The 25,239-nt window shown below is 40.9% G+C and overlaps 1 protein-coding gene across 3 annotated transcripts in view; it reads left to right on the top strand.

Moving 5' to 3' along the window:
* Nucleotides 1–25,239, top strand: part of ABCB11 (ATP binding cassette subfamily B member 11) — a 104,572-nt gene that overhangs the window by 6,254 nt on the left and 73,079 nt on the right. For all 3 annotated transcript variants that reach the window (XM_082630371.1, XM_082630372.1, XM_082630370.1), the window contains exons 2-7: nucleotides 2,679–2,781; nucleotides 4,323–4,344; nucleotides 6,978–7,032; nucleotides 7,798–8,036; nucleotides 23,425–23,512; nucleotides 24,861–24,994. In XM_082630371.1, the coding sequence (XP_082486497.1) occupies nucleotides 2,706–2,781; nucleotides 4,323–4,344; nucleotides 6,978–7,032; nucleotides 7,798–8,036; nucleotides 23,425–23,512; nucleotides 24,861–24,994 (614 nt within the window). In that variant the 5' untranslated portion in view covers nucleotides 2,679–2,705. The remainder of the gene's footprint in view (nucleotides 1–2,678; nucleotides 2,782–4,322; nucleotides 4,345–6,977; nucleotides 7,033–7,797; nucleotides 8,037–23,424; nucleotides 23,513–24,860; nucleotides 24,995–25,239) is intronic.

Genomic DNA, 25,239 nt, shown 5'->3' with positions numbered 1-25,239 from the left:
GATACATTTATTTATTACAATATGATCAACACTGTAGCTTTAGCTAGTACCTTTATCACATCACATAATTATTATTTCTTTTTTGTGGTGAGGACATTTAAGATCTAGTCTCTTAGCAATTTTGAAGTACACAATACAGTATTGTTGACTGTCATCACTGTGCTGTGTATTAGATCTCCAGAACTTACTAGTCTTCTAGTTGCAAGTTTGTACTCTTTAACAACATCTCCCCAACTCCCCCCAACCCCCCAGGCCCTGGTAACCACCATCCTACTCTCTGTTTCTACAAGTTCAGCTTTTTTAGATTCCACATAAAAGTGAGATCATCAATATTTGTCTTTCTTTGTCTGGCTTATCTCACTAAGCATAATGTCCTCAAGTTCCATCCATGTTGCTGCAAACGGTAGGAATTCCTTCTTTCTCATGGCTGAGTAGTATTCCATTGACTTAAAGCATGGAGAAATCGGGGCCTGGAGAAATGTTAAAAAACATATCCAACAACATAGAGTGAAGCCATAGGCAGTACTGGGATCTGTGGAACTCCAAAGTTCACAGGCAAGACACTATGCCAATGGTCTCTAAACACTGCCAAATATTTGCACACCAGTGGAAAGAAACCTTTTTAAATGAAGAGCTAAGCCAGAAAAAAAAAATAATTGGAGACTGGAGTTTTAAAAAAATGTCTCATTTTGGGCTTCCTTGGTGGTTCAGTGGTTGAGAGTCGGCCTGCCGATGTAGGGGACACAGGTCCGTGCCCCGGTCCGGGAAGATCCCACATGCTGTGGAGTAGCTAGGCCCGTGAGCCATGGCCCCTGAGCCTGCGCATCCGGAGCCTGTGCTCCGCAACAGGAGAGGCCACAACAGTGAGAGGCTCGCGTACCGCAAAAAAAAAAAAAAAAAAAAAAAAAAAAATTCTCATTTTAAAATTAGGAAATGCAATATTAGAATTATGGCTCATGTTGTTTTATTATTTTCTCATTATCAAAGAGTTTCTTTCTTTGCTTTTTGAAAAAAAAAATTTGGGTCAAAATTTCAAAAACGGTATAACCAGCAAACATTGCAGCCTGAATGTAATATTGCTATGTTAAAGAAATTTTGTTGTTGGATAAAAAATTCTGAATTTGTTTTTTTTTAGTATTTTTTTAACTGACCTCATAAACTACATAGTTAATGTTTCACACTCTGCACTTTTTTTTTGGCTGTGCTGGGTCTTCATTGCTGCACGTGGGCTCTCTCTAGTTGCGGCGAGTGGGGGCTACTCTTTGTTGTGGTGTGCAGACTTCTCATTGTGGTGGCTTCTCTTGTTGTGGAGCACGGGCTCTAGGCTGATGGGCTTCAGTAGCTGCGGTGCATGTGCTCAGTAATTGTGGCACACGGGCTTAGGTGCCTCATGGCATGTGGCATCTTCCCGGACCAGGGATTGAACCTGTGTCCCCTGCATTGGCAGGTGGATTCTGAACCACTGGACCACCAGGGAGGTCCCTCTCACTCTGCTTCTTAATATTGAGTTTATTTTTTAAAATTTATTTTGTATAAATCATATTGATAGATACCATCATCTTGATAGTACATTTGATATGACGTAATGAGAAGGGTACTTTATCTCTGTGGTCTTCCTCCCCAAAACACACAACTCCTGTCTAATCATGAGAAAAACAGCAGATAAATCCCAATTTCAGGAACATTCTGTAAAATAACTGTTCAGTACTTCTCAAAACTGTCAAGATCATCAGAAAGAAGAAATTTATGAGAAATTGTCATGGCTAAGAGAAGCTTAAGGAGATTTGACAACTTAGTGTAATGTCTTTATATCTTCACAACACTTTGCACTGTTGGATATTTAATCTTTGTCAGTATTTCAATGAATGGTTTTAGTATTTGTCACTGATCAGTACCCAAATGCATTCATTGGGTTGCAACATAATGATTTTTCTAATTTTATGGGCTTTTAAACATCTGGAATGGATATTAATTTTTACTGAATACTTTTTCTCCATCTATCAGGATGATCCAATTTTTTTACATTAGACAATCATTGCATTTCTGGGATCAACGTTGCTCACTATGTTTTTTTCATAAACTGCTAGATTATATTGAACATATTTAGCATTCTAAACTCTACTTTCAAAAATAATTATAATTCTATTTTTTTCTTATAATATTTTTATTTGTTTTAATGTCAAGGTTATACTTATGTTATAAAATGAATTAGGTAGCAGTTCTCCTGGTCCATGCTGGACTTTCCATATTCTGGATCTAGGGGTTGCATTTACAAAGGAGCACTGAAACCTACCCACCAGTATTTGGGTGTTGTTGGTCAGCTCTACTGACCCAAGAATGTCACCAGTTGGCTGTGCGCTTCTAGTGGTTTTTATTTTTACTCACTTAAAAAAATCAATCAATCAAACAAGTAAGCACAGATAAGCAGAAAGAACAAATAAATAAAAAACAACTATCCATCCAGGAACCAGAGAAAGTCATAATCAATGGTTTGGGTTTATGTTTCCTAATAATTAGACTCGTTCATGGGGTTATTAACCAATTAAAAAAATCTACTTTTGTCTGAGATTGTTAATGAAGATAATTTCTTGAACCAAATTATTCTTTCACTTGGTTACTTTGGTTAAGGAAGAGAAAATAAATAATAATCACAATGATTCTTTTATTTTATTTTCTAGAGTCGTTGGCTGTGTACTGCAATTACCATGTCTGACTCAGTAATTCTTCGCAGCATGAAGAAATCTGGAGAAGACAATCATGGTTTTGAGTCAGATAGATCATGTAAGTGGCCTTTTTCTCTTACTGTCTCTTGTACAAAGAGAGGTGAGAACAAAAGTGGAACAAGCTAGTGAAGGTTTAAGGAGAAGAGAAAAATCAATGGCAATAAATAGAACTGTTATTGGATGGTCTTCTAACATACTCTAGGTGTTTCTCCCTAGAATCCATCTAGTGGAATGGCTGAGAGTGTTAGGTAAGAACACACAAATCCTGGGTGAGTGAAAGCATCTCAGCTATAAATATCTCTTCCCTGGGTAGAGTAGGGTTGTTCTAGCACTGGCTATTATTATTACCTTTATACGTATATTGTTATAATTGATTATAGTAGTAAATGTTTAGTGAGCGCTGCTCCCTGAGAGGAACAGTTCGAAGACTCTGCTGGCCAGAGTGAGGTAATGTGTGTAGCACTAGTACATGGTGTGTAGTGAGGGCAGATGATTCTAAGCTTTTTTTTTTTTTTTTTTTTGTAAATCCTATAATTTTACATTTTATAGAAGAGGAAACAGAGAGTTGGATACATTTTTGAAAACTTGGCAAAGATCGTGTGACTAATAATTAATGGAGCCGTAATCCTAGTCTGGTTCTGATTCCCAAACCTAAGAGGTTAATCTCTATCTACACTGTAATGCCTCTTTACTCTTAATGAAATGAAATGACGTGAAATTTAAATGCCAGGGGAACCAGGATGTGCTGTCCTATGACAATGGTTGGCATTAGCACCTTGGGTTCCTTTCCTTGTGGTTTCCCTACACTCAGGACCCTGAGCACCCACTTTCACCTCCTCCCCTCCATCTGCTCTGACTTATGCTGGGGAAAATAGTACGTGGCTCAATCCTATGGCTTCTACTGGCATGGGGGTGTCAATGGTATCTTATTGTTTAGTTGATTTGTGGTCCGCATTTTTTTTTTTTTTTTTTTTTTTTTGCAGTACACGGGCCTTTCACTGTTGTGGCCTCTCCCGTTGCGGAGCACAGGCTCTGGACGCGCAGGCCCAGCGGCCATGGCTCACGGTCCCAGCCGCTCCGCGGCATGTGGGATCTTCCCAGACTGGGGCACGAACCCATGTCCCCTGCATCGGCAGGCGGACTCTCAACCACTGCGCCACCAGGGGAGCCCTGTGGTCCGCATTTTAAGTAGACAAATTCTGAAGTTTATAAAGAACCAAACAAGAAACAAATATTCATTTTATTTGGTAGTTCAAAAAATCAGACTTTCTTTAGCTAATTTAGAAATGTTGGTCTTTAGTTGACATCCAGAAGGTAAAAAGATTTCATTTTCTAGAGAAAAGTCAAGAAATGTAGTCAAGGCAGCAGTCCTGAATGTGAAAAAAATGTCTTCTATAATATGGAGAGAGAGAGAAAGAGAAAGAAAGAGAGAGAGAGAGAGAGAGAGAGAGAGAGAGATGAAAAAGCAAAAAATTATTTTGCATTATTCCCTGAATAAAAGTAATTATAGAAATGTTTGTCCAGAGCGAAATTGTTAATGTCTATGTTTCATTTTGTCATTATTATTAACTGCTTTTTGTATTGTTTTTATCCTGACAGATGACAATGATAAGAAATCAAAGTAAGTGACTACTCAACAATGCATCACATCTTCAAAATAATTTCCTAATATTCCCATAAAAGGCACAAAGCAGAAGCAATATTTTTACACACATTGCACTGCCTACAAAATGGTATATATAATCCACTCTTTTTCTCTTTAAAACATTACTATAATTTGATTTCAGAAACCTTTGGGAATATTCCTTCTGGATTAGGTCCAAATCTCCCCTATGTGTCCAGGAACACCACAGAATTTCTGAACTAAATGAGCAGAGGAAAAATTGGACAAGTATGATTTCATGGGCACAGAGAAGGAAGCCCAATTCTTCCCAAAAGCAAATAGTAGAAAGCTAAAATGTAATTATTAGATGTTTCTCTTTAAGAGTTTAAATTCTCTTATAAAACAAATGCCACTTAATCATACTCGGCATGAGGGCAGGATTAAAGGAGTCTAATGTAGAAAACAAGGAGGTACCAGCTAAGTTTCTGAAATAGAGGTGGTGGAAAGGGAGAGGTTGAAGGTATTTAAGACATTTTAAGTAATTCACGGCAGAGGGATGTGGTAGTTGTGGTAACATTAGCTTTGGACTTGGAATGGTAGGGTCAGCTGGGCGCCGAAGAACCATTCTTCCTCACTGGGTGGGAAAGAGATGGAAAAGGGCATGGATGCAGATGAATGAGCTACAATGAGGATGAGCACGAAAGCTGAGTGAGTGCTTTGGTTTTTAGAGGATATGAACCTTTCTCCTGATAAGTGTGGTAACGTAAACATGGAAATGGAGATTTGAAATGATGTAAGGGAGGGTTGAAACTTTAAAGGCTTTGGCCATGGAAGTTTCCATTGAGAAGGTGACTTTGGAGAGAAGGTATGAAGGAGGTGAGGGAGTTGGCCATACAGATATCTGAAGAAAAAGCATTTTGGTGAGAGGAAGTAGCAAGTGCAAACACCCAGAGGTGGGAACAAATTTGGCATGGACAAAAATCAGCAAAGAGGCCAGGTGGCTCGGGTGGTGAAAATTGGAGTGAAGTAGGAGAAAACAAGGTCAGAGAGTCAACTGGCCAGACCATGGAGGGCTATGGATGTGTCAGCAAGGATCTGTGATTCTACTCTGAGCTGGAAGGGAAGCTTAGGGCAGCCAAGTGCTAAGCACAGCATGTGCAGCACCTTTCAGATGGTGGAGAGGTTGTTTCTAGCAGGCCCAGCAGCCTGGCTTCAGGAGGAGAAAGGGGAACAGCTGGCTGAATGCAGAGATGGGGTTTCCAAGGGTGGATATGGGGAAAAGGATTGAGGATGATGGTGAAAGTGTGGTCCAAATGGCCAGCAGTGGGACCTAGGATGCCGAGTAAGGAAGCAACATCTTGATGGCGTTTAGTGATTGTAAGTAAATGGAGAGTTTAAAGGACTGCGGGTCTCAACTGAGATGACAAATAGGTATAGAAGGAGGAAGGAAGTGAGAAAACAAGATGCATGCTCAGTCCCAAAGAGCCGATAGAGTAGACTAGTTCCTGGTGAAAACAAGACCTGCAGTATATTCATGAATGGATGACTCAGGTGAAGTGGAGATCCCTGGAGTTGAAAAGTTCAAGTTTGGGTTGAGTACAATTTTATGAGCAATAAAATGAATAAGAAATAATAAGTAAATATGAGTTTATGGGAAGTATGGGAGTTTTTTTGAATTTTTTATCATGTCAACATTATTTAATGTAGTTGTAAAATTTTTAAGTGCAAGAAGGAAGCTGTAAATTAGATAATCCAACCACCTCAACTTATAAGGAAATGTAGGTAGAAAGAGGCCGAGGTTCAAAGCTGAGGTCCAATAGTTATTTGCTACTGTAACAGGGAGTACAGAGTACTTTTTATTTTCTCTTAGCACCTCTCAGAAAGACCTCAGTGAATCTCTACTGAAAAAGAGATACAGCTATACTGAAATCTCTAGAAGAGGTAAATCTGAAAGTAATAGCCAGTTAAAAAAATTTTTTTAATTTTATATTGGAGTATAGTTGATTAACAATGCTATCCTAGTTTCACAGCAAAGTGATTCAGCTATACATATAAATGTATCTATTCCTTTTCAAATTCTTTTCCCATTTAGGCCATTACAGAATATTGAGCAGAGTTCTCTGTGCTATACAGTAGGTCATTGTTGGTAGTTTTTGTTTTAGTTTTTTTTTAAATAAATTTATTTTTGGCTGTGTTGGGTCTTCGTTGCGGTGCACGGGCTTCTCATTACGGTGGCTTCTCTTGTTGCGGAGCACGGGGTTTCAGCTCACGGGCTTCAGTAGCTGTGGCTTGAAGGCTCTAGAGTGCAGGCTCAGTAGTTGTGGCATGTGGGTTCAGTAGTTGTGGCTCACAGGCTGTAGAGCGCAGGCTCAGTAGTTGTGGTGCACGGGCTTAGTTGCTCCACGGCATGTGGGATCTTCCCGGACCAGGGCTCGAACCCGTGTCTCCTGCATTGACAGGCAGATTCTTAACCACTGGGCCACCAGGGAAGCCCCCTGGTTAGTTTTTAAGATACCAGTTTTGGAAAGAATTTCGCAGCTAGTGGGGGCTTTCTTTCTTACTAAAGAATGACTCATAAAATCACCATCTAGGAAGAATTTCTCATTGTTTTGGAAAGGACGGTCTGTAAACCCCTGTGTTTTTATCCTCAGGTTAGAAGATAAGAAGAAGAAAGGTAGCAGCAGTCAAGTTGGCTTCTTTCAATTGGTAATAAAACTGTGCTGATTTATGGCACAGGTTTTGCCACTGTGAGTTGTTCAGGTGGCGGAGGAAGTGTTATAGTCACATTGGCAGGTTTTTTAACTATGATGATCACTTTTTCAGTCATAAACTGTCTACGTGATAACATGTTGAATAGCAATTAGAAATTTATTGCTGATTAAACACAAATTCTATCTGGTAAATCATAAAAGTGTTCTAGAAGATAATCTCTAAGCCCCTAATTATCATTTTAGTAAGGAAAATTATCATAGTAATAATGTCATGTATACTTATTCTTATGATGTCTTTAGAAATTCCATAGTGTAGGTATTTTTCTCAAATTTGCAGAGTGGAGGCATTTCTGGGCACAAATAGGTGCTCTTCATTGTCAATATCAGTTCTGGGAGCCGATATTGCTGATTAACCCACACAGAATATCTACATGGCAATAGCATGTGTGCCAGTGATTGTTTCCCCCTTAAGCTGGGAATGAATATCTAAGAACTAAAGTCAGCTCCTGAGATAAAGAGAATGAATTATGAGACTAGGAAAGAGATAACATGAACTAACAATGTAAGAGTCTAATGATGTAGATAATCGATGTACCGTTTATTTCAATATTAGTGAGAACTCTACCTTTCAATTAAGATGATTCCCTTAAGACTTGGTGTTGAATACTATTTATCAGAATCTAGTAACTAAAATTAAATAGCCCTCCTGCCTCTCCTGCTTTTCACCCATAGATGATCTCTGAATCCTTTGTTTTTCAAGTTTCGATTTTCTTCAAAGACTGACATTTGGCTGATGTGTGTGGGAAGTTTATGTGCATTTCTCCATGGAGTAGCCTATCCAGGCATGCTACTGATTTTTGGCACAATGACAGATGTTTCTATTGAGTATGACATGGAATTACAAGAACTCAAGATCCCTGGAAAAGCATGTGTGAATAACACGATAGTATGGACCAACAGCTCTCTCTACCAGGACGTGACAAATGGAACACGCTGTGGGTAGGCTGCTATTTTTTACTTTTCACTTTTTTGGCTTGTATCTTAGATTGTAATTCAAAATGTGTGAAAAGAACCTTATGGACTGAGCTGGAGTGGTGTCTAACACAGAGCAAAAAGAAACATAAATTTACCCTTATTTCTATAATTACTCTGCCCTGAAGTTCTTCCTGTCCTACCGGATTTTTAAAGCTTAACAATTACAACAGCAAAACAGAACTGGAAATTGCTCATTAAATACATCACCCAAATTTCACCACTTTGTGGACAACAGCCTTGAGGATGACACTACCAATACTTGATGCAGTTGGAGGATGACGCATGAATTTTACTTGAGTCCTTGTCATGTCTCATATCCAAGACTTCCTTTTTCCTCTTCCCTGTTTCCTCCTTCCTTCCTTCCTCCCTCCCTCCCTCCTATCTTTCTTTCTTTCTTTCTTTCTTTCTTTCTTTCTTTTCTTTCTTTCTTTCTTTCTTTCTTTCTTTCTTTCTTTCTCTCTCTCTCTCTCTCTCTCTCTCTCTCTCTCTCTCTCTCTCTCTTTCTTTCTTTCTTTCTTTCTTCCTCTCCTCCCTTCTGTTCCTCAGCTGCTGTGGCCGTGGCTGATGTCCCACTTGATCCTCAGCCTTCTCTCTACAATGGGAATTTCATCATTCCTGTGCTCTAGGACTTGGAATAGGGGCCGTTGGTCTCAGTTAGCAGTTGAGTTTCTGTGGAAGAGTGATGTGGTGCTATGAATAGAAGACAACCATGCAGAATTAACCAGAGCTCACCATGCTCCTGTTTTGTCTGTCATAAGCCCGACAGGCTGCCTTGTAATCAGTGAGTCTGTAGGGTACACAGAGTTGATTCACTGTCATAGCATGGACTTTGCAGCCTGCCTCATGCTGCCTCAGGGCCAGAACAAGCTCATTTGCACGTATGAACCCACTCAGGTTCAAGAACCAAGGGCAGGGCACATCCTAGCTAGAAAGACACTTGGAATGGCGCCCCCAAGTGAATTTATATTTTTTTCCTTCATTTAAAATTTTTTCTACAGACTTGATTCCAGATATGACAAATCCTTCTAAATCACTGGTGTTCTTCCATAATATTATTTGTTGTTAGCATCTTTCATTCATTTACTAATTTAACCAAAATTTTTGGAACACCAATTATGTACCAGGAAAATGTGTAAGCATCATGGATACAGTGGTACCTTATGAATCATGGTCCTTGTATTTGTGGAGCTTGGGTCTAGTTGGTGAGACCATAATGAAATCAACCACCATGCAAATAAGTACGTAGTTATAAACTGGTTAGCACTTGACAGGAAAGTACAGGATAACATACAATGTGCAGAATTAGACTTAACAAATAATAAGCCTACTCATAAGAAATAAATTTCCAATGTCTAAATATGTATATTTCTCTTCTAAATTTGGAAGTAACACTCAGAACAATTTGCATAAAAGAGAGACTGTCTTCGGGCTTCCCTGGTGGCACAGTGGTTGAGAGTCCGCCTGCCGATGCAGGGGACACGGGTTCGTGCCGCAGTCCGGGAAGATCCCACATGCCGCAGAGCAGCTGGGCCCGTGAGCCATGGCCGCTGAGGCTGTGTGTCCCGAGCCTGTGCTCCGCAACGGGAGAGGCCACAACAGTGAGAGGCCCACGTATCGAAAAAAGAGAGACTGTCTTCAATGACAGTATTTATTTATTTATTTTTTGGCTGTACCACACGTGGCTTGCAGGATCTTAGGTCCCCAACCAGGGATCGAACCCGAGCCCTCAACAGTGAAAGTGCAGAGTTCTAACCACTGGACAGCCAGGAATTCCTAATGACAGTCTTTTAAGTCTTTCATTTATGTTGGAGAACAGAATTGAACTGATTTTTTTTTTTTTTTTTTTTTGCGGTACACGGCCCTCTCACTGTTGTGGCCTCTCCCGTTGCGGAGCACAGGCTCCAGACGCGCAGGCTCAGCGGTCATGGCTCACGGGCCCAGCCGCTCTGCGGCATGTGGGATCTTCCCGGACCGGGGCACGAACCCGTGTCCCCTGCATTGGCAGGTGGACTCTCAACCACTGCGCCACCAGGGAAGCCCCTGAAGTGATTTTTACAGAGTGGTATGACTACAAAATGTAAGCTAATCCATTTTCCCCCTTTGAAAAAAATCCATTCAGACTTATGTATGATGTAAATTGACCCCAATCATTAATAATGCTTGAAGATAAATTCTTCAAGGGAAAATTCCTGAAAGTATATCCTGTTATGTCTTAAAAATTGGAAATAAATGTTAGAGGGACCAAAATTTGAGACATATTTTGTCTCAAATGCTCATAAATATTTATTAGATGAACTAAAGAATGAATCTGCCTTTAACGTCTGCATCACTGGCATCCATTAGAAAGGAATTCACCATGGCTACCCATTACTTTATTCATTTTTACTGGGTCCTATACTCGAGGGTGAGTAAATAATTCAGAGCAAATAGGGGTTTCAGAAATTCCTTGGCTTTGGCTGAATTCACATGATACCAAACATGTAAATAGATATTTGATTGTGTAGACCACACCTTTCTCAGGCCTTTCCTTTACCAGGAACTCCATTGATGAGTTAAGTATTTTAATCGTGAGCTATTATGGTCATTGACATGAATACTGTTTGTTGCACTTCTGAATAAATGTTTAGCTTTCGTGTGGTAAGATCACTGTGAAAATGGACTTGGGTGGGACAGAAGAGAGGGAGGGGACATTTTCTTACCTGTAAGTAGTAAACATTTCTCCAAAATTACCCAACTCTTTCACAACTTTCTTTCTTGGAAAAAGTATATCATTAAAAGTACAGTGTCTCCACCTATTATAATTGGTGTGTTAGTCTTGTACTATACAAGGCAACCCAATGATTTTATCAACATAAGCATACATGTATAATGTAGGAGCTGGATTTTCTCTTTCATCGTATTGGTTTCCACATATCAATTGTAATCCACTGGATGGAATTTTAGGCTGAAGCCTTCCAAATGGCTCTCGGAGAATAAGGCTAAAAAGGATTACAGAACGTTAGGCCTCCTGATTAGCTTCTCAGAATTTATTTGCTCAGAATAGTCAAATAATAAGGTAACAGAATGAAAGAAGAAGAAAGAAGGAAATATCACAATGCAGTTTTCTTTCTTTCTTTCTTTTTGGCTGTGTTGGGTCTTTGTTGCTGTGCACGGGCTTTCTCTGGTTGTAGCGAGTGGGGGCCACTCTTTGTTGCGGTGTGCGGGTTTCTCATTGCAGTGGCTTCTCTTGTCATGGAGCACAGGCCCTAGGCACATGGGCTTCAGTAGCTGTGGCATGTGGGCTCAGTAGTTGTGGCACACAAGCTCTAGAGCACAGGCTCAGTAGTTGTGGTGCACGGGCTTAGTTGCTCCATGGCATGTGAGATCTTCCCAGGCCAGGGCTCGAACCTGTGTCCCCTGCATTGGCAGGCAGATTCTTAAACACTGTGCCACCAAGGAAGCCCCATACCTTTCTTTTCTTTTATCCAGTTAAAGTGTAGAAACTCAAATGGAGGCTACAATGTCTTGTAACTTAATTGTGGAAGTGACATACTATCATTTCTGCCATTTTCTCTTGGTCACACAGACCAGCCCTGGTATAATTTTGGTGAGGATTACACAAGAGTGTGAATACCAGGAGACAAAAACAATCAAGGGCTCCTTGGAGGCTCACTACCACAGCCATTGGGAAGTTTGTGTCCTTACCTGCCCCACATATGGATGCATCGATGCAAAAATCAAAGTCTGTACTTTCTCTTGGATTTCAGTCTATTTTCTTAGCAACGTATATTTAGCTTATGCACTCAAGTACTATTTTGAAGTTAAACACTGTAAGACAATGTACTTTGAAAAACAGCTTTATTGAGATACAATTCACATACCATAAAATTCACCCACTTAAAGTATAAAACTCAATAGTTTTTAGTACATTCATAGAGCTGTGCATTCATCACCACAATCAATTTTAGAACATTTTTATTAGCACACAATCCCCCTACCCCATATCCCTTAAATTTCACTCCCCAATTCCCCATCCCCCCTCAGCTGTAGACAGCCACTAATCTACTTTCTGTCTCTGTAGATTTGTCTATTTTGGACATTTCATGTAAATGGAATCATATAATATGTGGTCCTTTGTGACTAGCTTCTTTAACTTAGCCTGTTTTCAAGATTCATCCACATTGTAGTGTGAATCATACTTCATTTCTTTTTATTGATGAATAATATTTCATTGTATGGATATAATACATTTATAGCCTGGATATAATGAGTGGAATTATCCATTCATCAGTTGATGGACATTTGAGTTGCTTCCTCTTTTTGGTTATTACAAATGATGCTGCTATGGACATTTATGTAAAAGGTTTCTTGTGGACATATGTTTTCAATTCTCTTGAGTATATACCTAGGAGTGGAATTTCTGGGTCATATGATAAATAAATGTTTAACCATTTGCAGAACTTCCAGACTGTTTTTCAAAGTGACTGTACCATTTTACATTCCCACTAACATGTGTGAGGCTTCCAATTTCTTCACATTCTTACCAACACTTATTAGTATCTATATATTTTTAAATTAATTAATTAATTTATTTTTGATTGCATTGGGTCTTTGTTGCATGCGGGCTTTCTCTAGTTGTGTTGAGCGGGGGGCTACTCTGCATTGCGGTGCCCGGGCTTCTCATTGCGGTGGCTTCTCTTGTTGCAGAGCATGGGCTCTAGGCGCAGTGGGCTTCAGTAGCTGTGGCATGTAGGCTCTAGAGCACAGGCTCAGTAGTTGTGGCGCATGGGCTTAGTTGCTCCGTGACATATGAGATCTTCCCGGACCAGGGCTCAAACCCGTGTACCCTGCACTGGCAGGCGGATTCTTAACTACTGTGCCACCAGGGAAGCCCCAGTACCTATATTTTGACTGTAGCTCCAGTAGGCTGAATAATGGCCCCCAAAGATATGTAGGATATCCCTGGAATCTGCAAATGTTACCTTGTATGCAAAAAAGAGTCTATGCAGATGTGATTAACTTAAAGATCGTGGGTCGGGGGAGATTATACTGGATTACCCAGGTGGGCCCTAAATGCAATCACTAGTATTTTTTAAAGGGACAGTTACTAAAAAGAGGCAGAGGGAGATTTGACTATAGAGAGAAAAAGAGAGGCAAGGTGACTATCAAGGAAGAGTTTGAAGTGATGTCCCAAGCTCAGGAATGCCAGTAGCTACCAGAAGCTGGAAGAGGGAAGAAACAAATTCTTCCCTAGAGCCTTTGGAGAAAGTACAACCCTGTCAGCACCTGAATTGCAACCCAGTGAAGCTGATTTCAGACTTCTGGCCTCCAGAAGTGTGAGAAAGATGGAAGTATGTATATATATCAAAGGGCAACAAGAGGAATCTTTTTTTTTTAATTTTTAAAATTTGTTGGCACTTCCGGGTAAGATGGCGGAAGAGTAAGACGCGGAGATCACCTTCCTCCCCACGGATACACCAGAAATACAGCTACACGTGGAACAACTCCTACAGAACACCTACTGAACGCTGGCAGAAGACCCCAGACCTCCCAAAAGGCAAGAAACCCCCCACATACCTGGGTAGGGCAAAGCGGAGAGATCCCCACACAGAGGATCAGTGCCGAGAGGCACTCACCAGCCCGAGAGGCTTGTCTGCTCGCCCGCCGGGGCAGGCAGCGCTGGAAGCTGAAGCTCGGGCTTCGGTCAGAGCGCAGGGAGAGGACTGGGGCTGGCAGCGAGAACTCAGCCTGAAGGGGGCTAATGTGCCACAGCTAGCCGGGAGGGAGTCCGGGAAAACTCTGGAGCTGCCGAAGAGGCAAGAGACTTTTTCTTCCCTCTTGGTTTCCTGGTGCGCGAGGAGAGGGGATTAAGAGCGCTGCTTAAAGGGGCTCCACAGACGGGCGCGAGTCGCGACTGAAAGCGCGGAGCCCAGAGACGGGCGTGGGACGCTGGGGCTGCTGCTGCCGCTGCCAAGAAGCCTGTGTGCGAGCGCAGGTCACTGCCCACACCGCCCTTCCGGGAGCCTGTGCAGCCCGCCACTGCCGGGGTCCCGGGAACCAGGGTCGGCTTCCCTGGGAGAACGCACGGCGCGCCTCGGGCTGGTGCAACGTCACGCCGACCTCTGCCGCTGCAGGCTCGCCCCGCACTCCGTGCCCCTCCCTCCCGCCCGGCCTGAGTGAGCAAGAGTCCCCGAAGAGGCTGCTCCTTTAACCCTGTCCTGTCTGAGCGAAGAACAGACGCCCTCCGGCGACCTACACGCAGAGGCGGGGCCAAATCCAAAGCTGAGACCCAGGAGCTGTGAGAACAAAGAAGAGAAAGGGAAACCTCTCCCAGCAGCCTCAGAAGCAGCGGATTAAAGCTCCACAATCAACTTGATGTACCCTGCATCTGTGGAATACATGAATAGACAACACATCATCCCAAATTGAGGAGCCCGGAGTCAGTGCTGTGCCTCTGAGGTGGGAGAACCAACTTCAGGACACTGGTCCACAAGAGACCTCCCAGCTCCACATAATATCAAACGGCGAAAATCTTCCAGAGATCTCCATCTCAACACCAGCACCCAGCTTCACTCAACGACCAGCAAGCTACAGTGCTGGACACCCTATGCCAAACAACTAGCAAGACAGGAACACAACGCCACCCATTAGCAGAGAGGTGGCCTAAAATCATAAAAAGTCCGCAGACACCCCAAAACACACCACCAGACGTGGACCTGCCCACCAGAAAGACAAGATCCAGCCTCATCCACCAGAACACAGGGACTAGTCCCCTCCACCAGGAAGCCTACACAACCCACTAAACCAACCTTAGCCACTGGGGACAGACACCAAAAACAACGGGAACTACGAACCGGCAGCCTGCAAAAAGGAGACCCCAAACACAGTAACATAAGCAAAATGAGAAGACAGAAAAACACACAGCAGGAGAAGGAGCAAGATAAAAACCCACCAGACCTAACAAATGAAGAGGTAATAGGCAGTCTACCTGAAAAAGAATTCAGAATAATGATGGTAAAGATGATCCAAGATTCTATTTCCCAGATCCAAAATCTTGGAAATAGAATAGACAAAATGCAAGAAACAGTTAACAAGGACCTAGAAGAACTAAAGATGAATCAAGCATCGATTAAAAACACAATACATGAAATAAAAAATACTCTAGATGGGATCAATAGCAGAATAACTGAGGCAGAAGAACGGGTAAGTGAGGTGGAAGATAAAATAGTGGAAATATTGCTGCAGAGCAAAATAAAGAAAAAAGAATGAAAAGAACAGAGGACAGTCTCAGAGACCTCTGGGACAACATTAAACGCACCAACATTCGAATTATAGGGGTTCCAGAAGAAGAAGAGAAAAAGAAAGGGACTGAGAAAATATTTGAAGAGATTATAGTTGAAAACTTCCCTAATATGGGAAAGGAAATAGTTAATCAAGTCCAGGAGGCACAGAGAGTCCCATACAGAATAAATCCAAGGAGAAATACGCCAAGACACATATTAATCAAACTGTCAAAAATTAAACACAAAGAAATCATATTAAAAGCAGCAAGGCAAAAACAACAAATAACACACAAGGGAATCCCCATCAGGATAACAGCTGATCTCTCAGCAGAAACTCTACAAGCCAGAAGGGAGTGGCAGGACATAATTAAAGTGATGAAGGAGAAAAATCTGCAACCAAGATTACTCTACCCAGCAAGGATCTCATTCAGATTTGATGGAGAAATTAAAACGTTTACAGACAAGCAAAAGCTGAGAGAGTTCAGCACCACCAAGCCAGCTTTACAACAAATGCTAAAGGAACTTCTTTAGGCAAGAAACACAACAGAAGTAAAAGACCTACAATAACGAACCCAAAACAATTAAGAAAATGGGAACAGGAACATACATATCAATAATTACCTTAAATGTAAATGGACTAAATGCTCCCACCAAAAGACACAGAGTGGCTGAATGGATACAAAAACAAGACCCATATATATGCTGTCTACAAGAGACCCACTTCAGACCTAGAGACACATACAGACTGAAAGTAAGGGGATGGAAAAAGATATTCCATGCAAATGGAAACCAAAAGAAAGCTGGAGTAGCAATTCTCATATCAGACAAAATAGACTTTAAAATAAAGACTACTAGAAGAGACAAAGAAGGACACTACATAATGATCAAGGGATCGATCCAAGAAGAAGATATAACAATTGTAAATATTTATGCACCCAACATAGGAGCACCTCAATACATAAGGCAAATACTAACAGCCATAAAAGGAGAAATCGACAGTAACACACTCATAGTAGGGGACTTTAACACCCCACTTTCACCAATGGACAGATCATCGAAAATGAAAATAAATAAGGAAACACAAGCTTTAAATGATACATTAAACAAGATGGACTTAATTGATATTTATAGGACATTCCATCCAAAAACAACAGAATACACATTTTTCTCAAGTGCTCATGGAACATTCTCCAGGATAGATCATATCTTGGGTCACAAATCAAGCCTTGGTAAATTTAAGAAAATTGAAATTGTATCAAGTATCTTTTCCGACCACAATGCTATGAGACTAGATATCAATTACAGGAAAAGATCTGTAAAAAATACAAACACATGGAGGCTAAACAATACACTACTTAATAACGAAGTGATCACTGAAGAAATCAAAGAGGAAATTAAAAAATACCTAGAAACAAATGACAATGGAGACACGACGACCCAAAACCTATGGGATGCAGCAAAAGCAGTTCTAAGAGGGAAGTTTATAGCAATACAATCCCACCTTAAGAAACAGGAAACATCTCGAATAAACAACCTAACCTTCCACCTAAAGCAATTAGAGAAGAACAAAAACATCCCAAAGTTAGCAGAAGGAAAGAAATCATAAAAATCAGATCAAAAATAAATGAAAAAGAAATGAAGGAAACGATAGCAAAGATAAATAAAACTAAAAGCTGGTTCTTTGAGAAGATAAACAAAATTGATAAACCATTAGCCAGACTCATCAAGAAAAAAAGGGAGAAGACTCAAGTCAATAGAATTAGAAATGAAAAAGGAGAAGTAACAACTGACACTGCAGAAATACAAAAGATCATGAGAGATTACTATAAGCAACTCTATGCCAATAAAATGGACAACCTGGAAGAAATGGACACATTCTTAGAAATGCACAACCTGCCAAGACTGAATCAGGAAGAAATAGAAAATATGAATAGACCAATCACAAGCACTGAAATTGAAACTGTGATAAAAAATCTTCCAACAAACAAAAGCCCAGGACCAGATGGCTTCACAGGCGAATTCTATCAAGCATTTAGAGAAGAGCTAACACCTATCCTTCTCAAACTCTTCCAAAATATAGCAGAGGGAGGAACACTCCCAAACTCATTCTACGAGGCCACCATCACCTTGATACCAAAACCAGACAAGGATGTCACAAAGAAAGAAAACTACAGGCCAATATCACTGATGAACATAGATGCAAAAATCCTCAACAAAATACTAGCAAACAGAATCCAACAGCACATTAAAAGGATCATACACCATGATCAAGTGGGGTTTATTCCAGGAATGCAAGGATTCTTCAATATACGCAAATCAATCAACGTGATACACCATATTAACAAATTGAAGGAGAAAAACCATATGATCATCTCAATAGATGCAGAGAAAGCTTTCAACAAAATTCAACACCCATTTATGATAAAAACCCTGCAGAAAGTAGGCATAGAGGGAACTTTCCTCAACATAATAAAGGCCATATATGACAAACCCACAGCCAGCATCGTCCTCAATGGTGAAACACTGAAACCATTTCCACTAAGATCAGGAACAAGACAAGGTTGCCCACTCTCACCACTCTTATTCAACCTAGTTTTGGAAGTTTTAGCCACAGCAATCAGAGAAGAAATGGAAATAAAAGGAATCCAAATCGGAAAAGAAGAAGTAAAGCTGTCACTGTTTGCAGATGACATGATACTATACATAGAGAATCCTAAAGATGCTACCAGAAAACTACTAGAGTTAATCAATGAATTTGGTCAAGTTGCAGGATACAAAATTAATGCACAGAAATCTCTGGCATTCCTATATACTAATGATGAAAAATCTGAGAGTGAAATCAAGGAAACACTCCCATTTACCATTGCAACAAAAAGAATAAAATATCTAGGAATAAACCTACCTAAGGAGACAAAAGACCTGTATGCAGAAAATTATAAGACACTGATGAAAGAAATTAAAGATGATACAAATAGATGGAGAGATGTACCATGTTCTTAGATTGGAAGAATCAACATTGTGAAAATGACTCTACTACCCAAAGCAATCTACAGATTCAATGCAATCCCTATCAAACTACCACTGGCATTTTTCACAGAACTAGAACAAAAAATTTCACAATTTGTATGGAAACACAAAAGACCCCGAATAGCCAAAGCAATCTTGAGAACAAAAAATGGAGCTGGAGGAATCAGGCTCCCTGACTTCAGACTATACTACAAAGCTACAGTAATCAAGACAGTATGGTACTGGCACAAAAACAGAAAGATAGATCAATGGAACAGGATAGAAAGCCCAGAGTTAAACCCACGGACATATGGTCACCTTATCTTTGATAAAGGAGGCAGGAATGTACAGTGGAGAAAGGACAGTCTCTTCAATAAGTGGTGCTGGGAAAACTGGATAGGGACATGTAAAAGTATGAGATTAGATCACTCCCTAACACCATACACAAAAATAAGCTCAAAATGGATTAAAGACCTAAATTTAAGGCCAGACACTATCAAACTCTTAGAGGAAAACATAGGCAGAACACTCTATGACATAAATCACAGCAAGATCCTTTTTGACCCACCTCCTAGAGAAATGGAAATAAAGACAAAAATAAACACATGGGACCTAATGAAACTTAAAAGCTTTTGCACAGCAAAGGAAACCATAAACAAGACCAAAAGACAACCCTCCGAATGGGAGAAAATATTTGCCAATGAAGCAACTGACAAAGGATTAATCTCCAAAATTTATAAGCAGCTCATGCAGCTCAATAACAAAAGAACAAACAACCCAATCCAAAAATGGGCAGAAGACCTAAATAGACATTTCTCCACAGAAGATATACAGACTGCCAACAAACACATGAAAGGATGCTCAACATCTTTACTCATTAGAGAAATGCAAATCAAAACTACAATGAGATATCATCTCACACCAGTCAGAATGGCCATCATCAAAAAATCTAGAAACAATAAATGCTGGAGAGGGTGTGGAAAAAAGGGAACACTCTTGCACTGCTGGTGGGAATGTGAATTGGTACAGCCGCTATGGAGAACGGTATGGAGGTTCCTTAAAAAACTACAAATAGAACTACCATATGACCCAGCAATCCCACTACTGGGCATATACCCTGAGAAAACCATAATTCAAAAAGAGACATGTACCAAAATGTTCATAGCAGCCCTATTTACAATAGCCCGGAGATGGAAACAACCTAAGTGTCCATCATCGGATGAATGGATAAAGAAGATGTGGCACATATATACAATGGAATATTACTCAGCCATAAAAAGGAATGAAATTGAGCTATTTGTAATGAGGTGGATAGACCTAGAGTCTGTCATACAGAGTGAAGTAAGTCAGAAAGAGAAAGACAAATACTGTATGCTAACACATATATGTGGAATTTAAGAAAAAAAATGTCATGAAGAACATAGGGGTAAGACAGGAATAAAGACACAGACCTACTAGAAAATGGACTTGAGGATATGGGGAGGGGGAAGGGTAAGCTGTGACAAAGTGAAAGAGCGGCATGGACATATATACACTACCAAACGTAAGGTAGATAGATAGTGGGAAGCAGCCGCATAGCACAGGGAGATCAGCTCGGTGCTTTGTGACCGCCTGGAGGGGTGGGATAGGGAGGGTGGGAGGGAGACGCAAAAGGGAGAGGATATGGAAACATATGTATATGTATAACTGATTAAATTTGTTATAAGGCAAAAAATTAAAAAAAAAATTTGTTGGCAGAGGTTTTATTAATTAATTTATTTATTTTTGCTGTGTTGGGTCTTCGTTTCTGTGTGAGGGCTTTCTCTAATTGTGGTAAGCGGGGGCCACTCTTCATCGCAGTGCACGGGCCTCTCTTGTTGAGGAGCACAGGCTCTAGACGCGCAGGCTCAGTAATTGTGGCTCACGGGCCCAGCCGCTCCGCGGCATGCAGGATCCTCCCAGACCAGGGCTCGAACCCGTGTCCCCTGCATTAGCAGGCATATTCTCAACCACTGCACCACCAGGGAAGCCCCCAAGAGGAATGTTTGAATGATGAGGATATTCTGCTCTTCATTTTATCGATGTCAACATCCTGGTTGTGATATTGTCCTATAGTTTTGCAAGATGTTACCATTTGGGGGAAAACTAGATAAAGGGCATATATAATCTCTCTGTAATATTTCTCACAATTGCATTAGCCATTCTGGCAATATGCTACCCTAGTGTGTGGGTATTCTATAAAGCAACTTTACCCAGTGACAAACCATTTGTCCATAGGTCAATGTCCCATGCATTAATGAACATGGACCTTTCAACATTTTGGAAGTAGGATATGGACACATTTCTGCCAATTTGGGTTGACACTGATATTCACTCTAAGGTGTCAATGCTACTGGGTTTACAGGGCATCAGAACCATTGAAAGGAGCGCTCCTGGTGAGGCAATGCACCTTGTCATAAAGACCTCATATTGTTGTAAAATATCTTTTACCTTTTCCCTCTAATTGTCATTTCTCTCCCCTCTTCTCTCTTCAACAAATGCGTCAGGGGAATCTTAATTTATCCAAGTAAGCATGTATCAATTTTGTTTTGTTTTTCTTTCTGTTGAAAAGAAAGACAGTCTGTGGTCCAAATCACCTGTAAACTTTACAGAATCCTTACTAGGATTTTATAATCACAAGAGCTTTCCACCATGCAGATGATGAAGTCTGATGTGCAGTCAAAGGAACCAAGTTGACGTCCCCTTTTCCTTCCTATCAGTTTTTCTGATAGGTTTGCTCTGTTGTCCCAGAAATATTCCCAAGTAGTCTTTAAAACTCTAAGGATTCTAATGACTTCTTCCCAGAATCAAATAGAAGTGAGTTAACCATTCGTTTCTGGGGTGCCTCAGGAGTGAAAGCAATCACAAACTACACATGTCCTATCCACACCCCCCGACAGTGATGTTATGTTCCTGAACTTTGCTCCAGTAAATCTCACAGCTGGGTCAGTGCTCAGAGCTCTTAGTCAAGTACATTCATTCATGACTGGCAGCTGCGGTTTTCACGACAGGCCCTCTCACCTCTGCTTACAGTGTCTGTAGAATAAATGCACCACAGGGAATCTAAGTAAAACTTTTTGACAAATGCTCATAGTTTTCTATTTTGGGACACCCAAATTTTATTTCACAAACAGAAACCAAGAGTATGAACTCATTTATTTATTTAAAAAAATTTATTGGAGTATAGTTGCTTTACAATGTTGTGTCAGTTTCTACTGTACAGAAAAGTGAATCAGCTATATGTATACGTATATCCCCTCTTTTTAGGATTTCCTTCCCATTTAGGTCACCGCAAAACACTGAGTGGAGTTCCCTGTGCTATACAGTAGGTTCTCATTAGTTATCTATTTTATACATAGTATCAATAGCATATATATTATGCACTCATTTATACATCAGAAGTCTTTACTCATAAATACTGCATTATACACTCTATACAAAGATACTTAGCTTTTGTAAGGGCCTCTGATCATGGATACTTGTATACAAGTTTATGACTTTCTAGATTTTTTTCATTCTGGGGGTTCCCTTAAATCATCCTGAAAGACTGGGAATGTGGTGAACACAGACATATTAGGTGGTTTGGAGATCGTCAGAGGGGTTGACCAAGGCAGTTGTTTCCCTTCCTCATTAGTATTTTGAAAGTGAAAGAAAAGTCAAGAAACATTCACTGAGTACCTACTTAATGGGTAAGGTATCGTACCAGGCTTCGGGAGTGGGAACAAGCAGCTTACTTAGTCTTTGCTGTCAAGTAGCTTGCAATTTACTAGCAAGAGAAACATGAATATACTCGATATAAATATATTCAATAAAAATATTGAATAATAGTGCAAGGTGGCAATAAAATCTGCCATGGAATAATAGTTTGTTCTGAATTAAATAAATTATACTTAAATACTTGGTCTGAGTTCAGTAGAGGGAGAGAACAATTCAAGCTTGGGTCACAAAAAGAAGGCCTGATAGAAAGCAGAAAGCTGGTAGACTGAGAGCATCTAGGCTAAAGATGCTACTTTCTGATTCTCTAAAGAAATAGACATCATCTAGCTTATCCCTGAGGATCGGGTATATCAACAACCAATATGTTAATTTTTTAATGATAAAATTTCTTATTTCCCGAAAGCGATTTCAGAATCATTTTTTCTCCCCTCCCTGCCCCTGCCAGTTCCAAACCCTGTGTCGCAGTGTGATACTTGTAATGGGAAAACACTGCGTAGTTTTCTTGCTTTCCCACAAGTTCTTTGACTTCAGCCTTAGAAATTGTCCTGGGGAGCGAGGATTCCTGGGCTGTGGTCAGCACAAAGACTGGGTTAATAAAGTGTTTTTCTCTCTCTATGGGAAGATGACACACACATTTCTCCTAGTGTTACTCTGAGAGAGGAAGGAGTTGAAAAGCTGGCTTAAGATTGCTGGACAGGTAACAGTAAGCCTCCTGATTTACAGCACACATCTCTCTACCTGTGCCTTTCCAGACACTTGTCTGGCTTTTTTTTTTTTTGCGGTACACGGGCCTCTCACTGTTGTGGCCTCTCCCATTGTGGAGCACAGGCTCCGGACGCGCAGGCTCAGTGGCCATGGTTCACGGGCCCAGCCACTCCGCGGCATGTGGGATCTTCCCAGACCGGGGCACGAACCCACGTCCCCTGCATCGGCAGGCGGACTCTCAACCACTGTGCCACCAGGGAAGCCCTGTCTGGCTTTTTAGAACATTTCTCTAGCTGTGATTGCACCATCACTAATGATGAGCATGAGTGAAAGGGGCCTTAGTGGACAGAGCTCCGGGCTGCCATCTAGGGTCCCCTGTCTTCCAACAAATGCCCATTAATTATTTCACAACCCTCGCATCTCTGCCTGTAAAAATGAAGGAGGTAGGCGTCTTTGCTATGATGGATACCATGAGGTCTGTTTGGGGATTTGGATTGATTGTAATTCTACACAGGTAAAACGCCTTACCCATATTTAATAGAAACATACAATATGTATATTTTAAATTCCTCTGTACTCACAAATGCAATCTTTGTTAGCTAGATCCTACCTGTGACTCTTACCATTTTTTCCCTCTTTTGAAGGTTTCTGGACATTGAAAGTGAAATGGTCACCTTTGCCATTTACTATGCTGGCATCGCTGTCATGGTACTTGTCACAGGATATATTCAAGTTAGTGACGCCTCCATTTTATTTATAGATCAGCAGCTGGGTTCACAGACATGACAATGAAATGCAAAGTGTGTTCTTTTTTTTTTTTTTTTGCGATACGCGGGCCTCTCACTGTTGTGGCCTCTCCCGTTGCGGAGCACAGGCTCCGGACGCGCAGGCCCAGCGGCCATGGCCCACAGGCCCAGCCACTCCGCGGCATGTGGGATCCTCCCAGACCGGGGCACGAACCCGTGTCCCCTGCATCGGCAGGCGGACCCCCAACCACTGCGCCACCAGGGAAGCCCCCAAAGTGTGTTCTTTAAAGCTATTCAGAAGCCCCAAGGACTACAGCTTTATTTCAGGCAGACAACAGACGGTGGGGAAGGATTTTTCCTCTCAGTTGGGGAGGAACGCTTGTCCAGAGAAATGGAGAATAGACTTTTAGCTTCAGTGTCTTGTTCTCCCCTGCCCTCCCTGCTTCATCCTCTCGTCTAAACTCAGAAATAGACAGCTGTGGGTGTGTTCGTACAGGGAGAGCAAGTACGAACCTTCTTCGTACCTGGAAAAAGCTGGGAGTGGGGAGTTGGAGGAAAGCAAGCTTGACTTTCTTTTTCTCTGTTTTTGCTAAAGTCACACCAAACTGCAGTCCAACCCAAGTTCTGTAAACTGAATCCATATTCTAGATTTCAGTTATGGGAGGGTTTGGAGTTAACTCTTATTAAGGAAGAAAAGTATTTCATCTTTTTCCTACTAACGTAGGAAAAATAATAAATCCCCCCTACTCTCCATTCACTAAAGAATTCCAGGAAGTTAGTGTTAGTTGTAAATATAAATGAGTCAATTTTCACCATTCTGGCACTGGAGTTTTAATGACAGTCTTATTTTGCTTGCATGGGGAAAACTGTCAGCAAGATTCCCTGCTTATGTCATAATGTTTGCCTTACTTTCTCTGAAAATCATTGTCCAACAGCTGGAAAACAATGTATGAATGCTTATTGGCAGGCTTCTCAGGGGAAAAATTCATCAGAAGTGGCATGCAAAAGTAGTGATTTAAGAGCAATAATTTATTTTTGGTGTAATAAGCCTTTTTTTACACATGAGGGAAGTGAAGCTTAATAAGGTTAACTCTGCAAGTGGCCGAGCTGGATTCAAACCCAAGCCTCTGGCTTCCCTCTTTACAGTGGTTCGGCTCAGCCCCACTTTCGGCTGCAGATGTCAGAGCTCACACCTTAATTCCCAACAAGAGGCATGTTGTGAATTACTTTTGTCCTTTTCTCAACTGTCATAGTGAAAATATTTTCTTCTGAAAAGAGAAGGAATTAATGATTATTTTTATCACAATGCTAAACATTTCTTGCTCCATTTACAGATATGCTTTTGGGTAATTGCTGCAGCTCGTCAGATACAGAAAATGAGAAAACTGTACTTTAGGAGAATAATGAGAATGGAAATAGGATGGTTCGACTGCAATTCAGTGGGAGAGCTGAATACAAGATTTTCTGAGTAAGTGGCTGGTAGGACATTTTAATGAATGTGTGATTTTTCGCTAATGAAACACTTGTTTCCAAATTAAATAACAATTGGAAACACATTTTCAGTTCTTTTTGATGCATTTTGTCTCTTAAGTTGGGCTTTTATAGGGAGCATGGCTTTTTTCATAGGTTTCATGGCTTCATCAAAATGACTATTTTTTTTGAACATCTTTATTGGAGTATAATTGCTTTACAATGGTGTGTTAGTTTCTGCTT

Source organism: Mesoplodon mirus (assembly GCF_964341445.2).
Source record: "Mesoplodon mirus genome assembly, chromosome: 8".
Taxonomy (NCBI): domain Eukaryota; kingdom Metazoa; phylum Chordata; class Mammalia; order Artiodactyla; family Ziphiidae; genus Mesoplodon; species Mesoplodon mirus.
The sequence above is the reverse complement of the archived record's forward strand: the minus strand, read 5'-3'. Positions and strand labels throughout refer to the sequence as shown.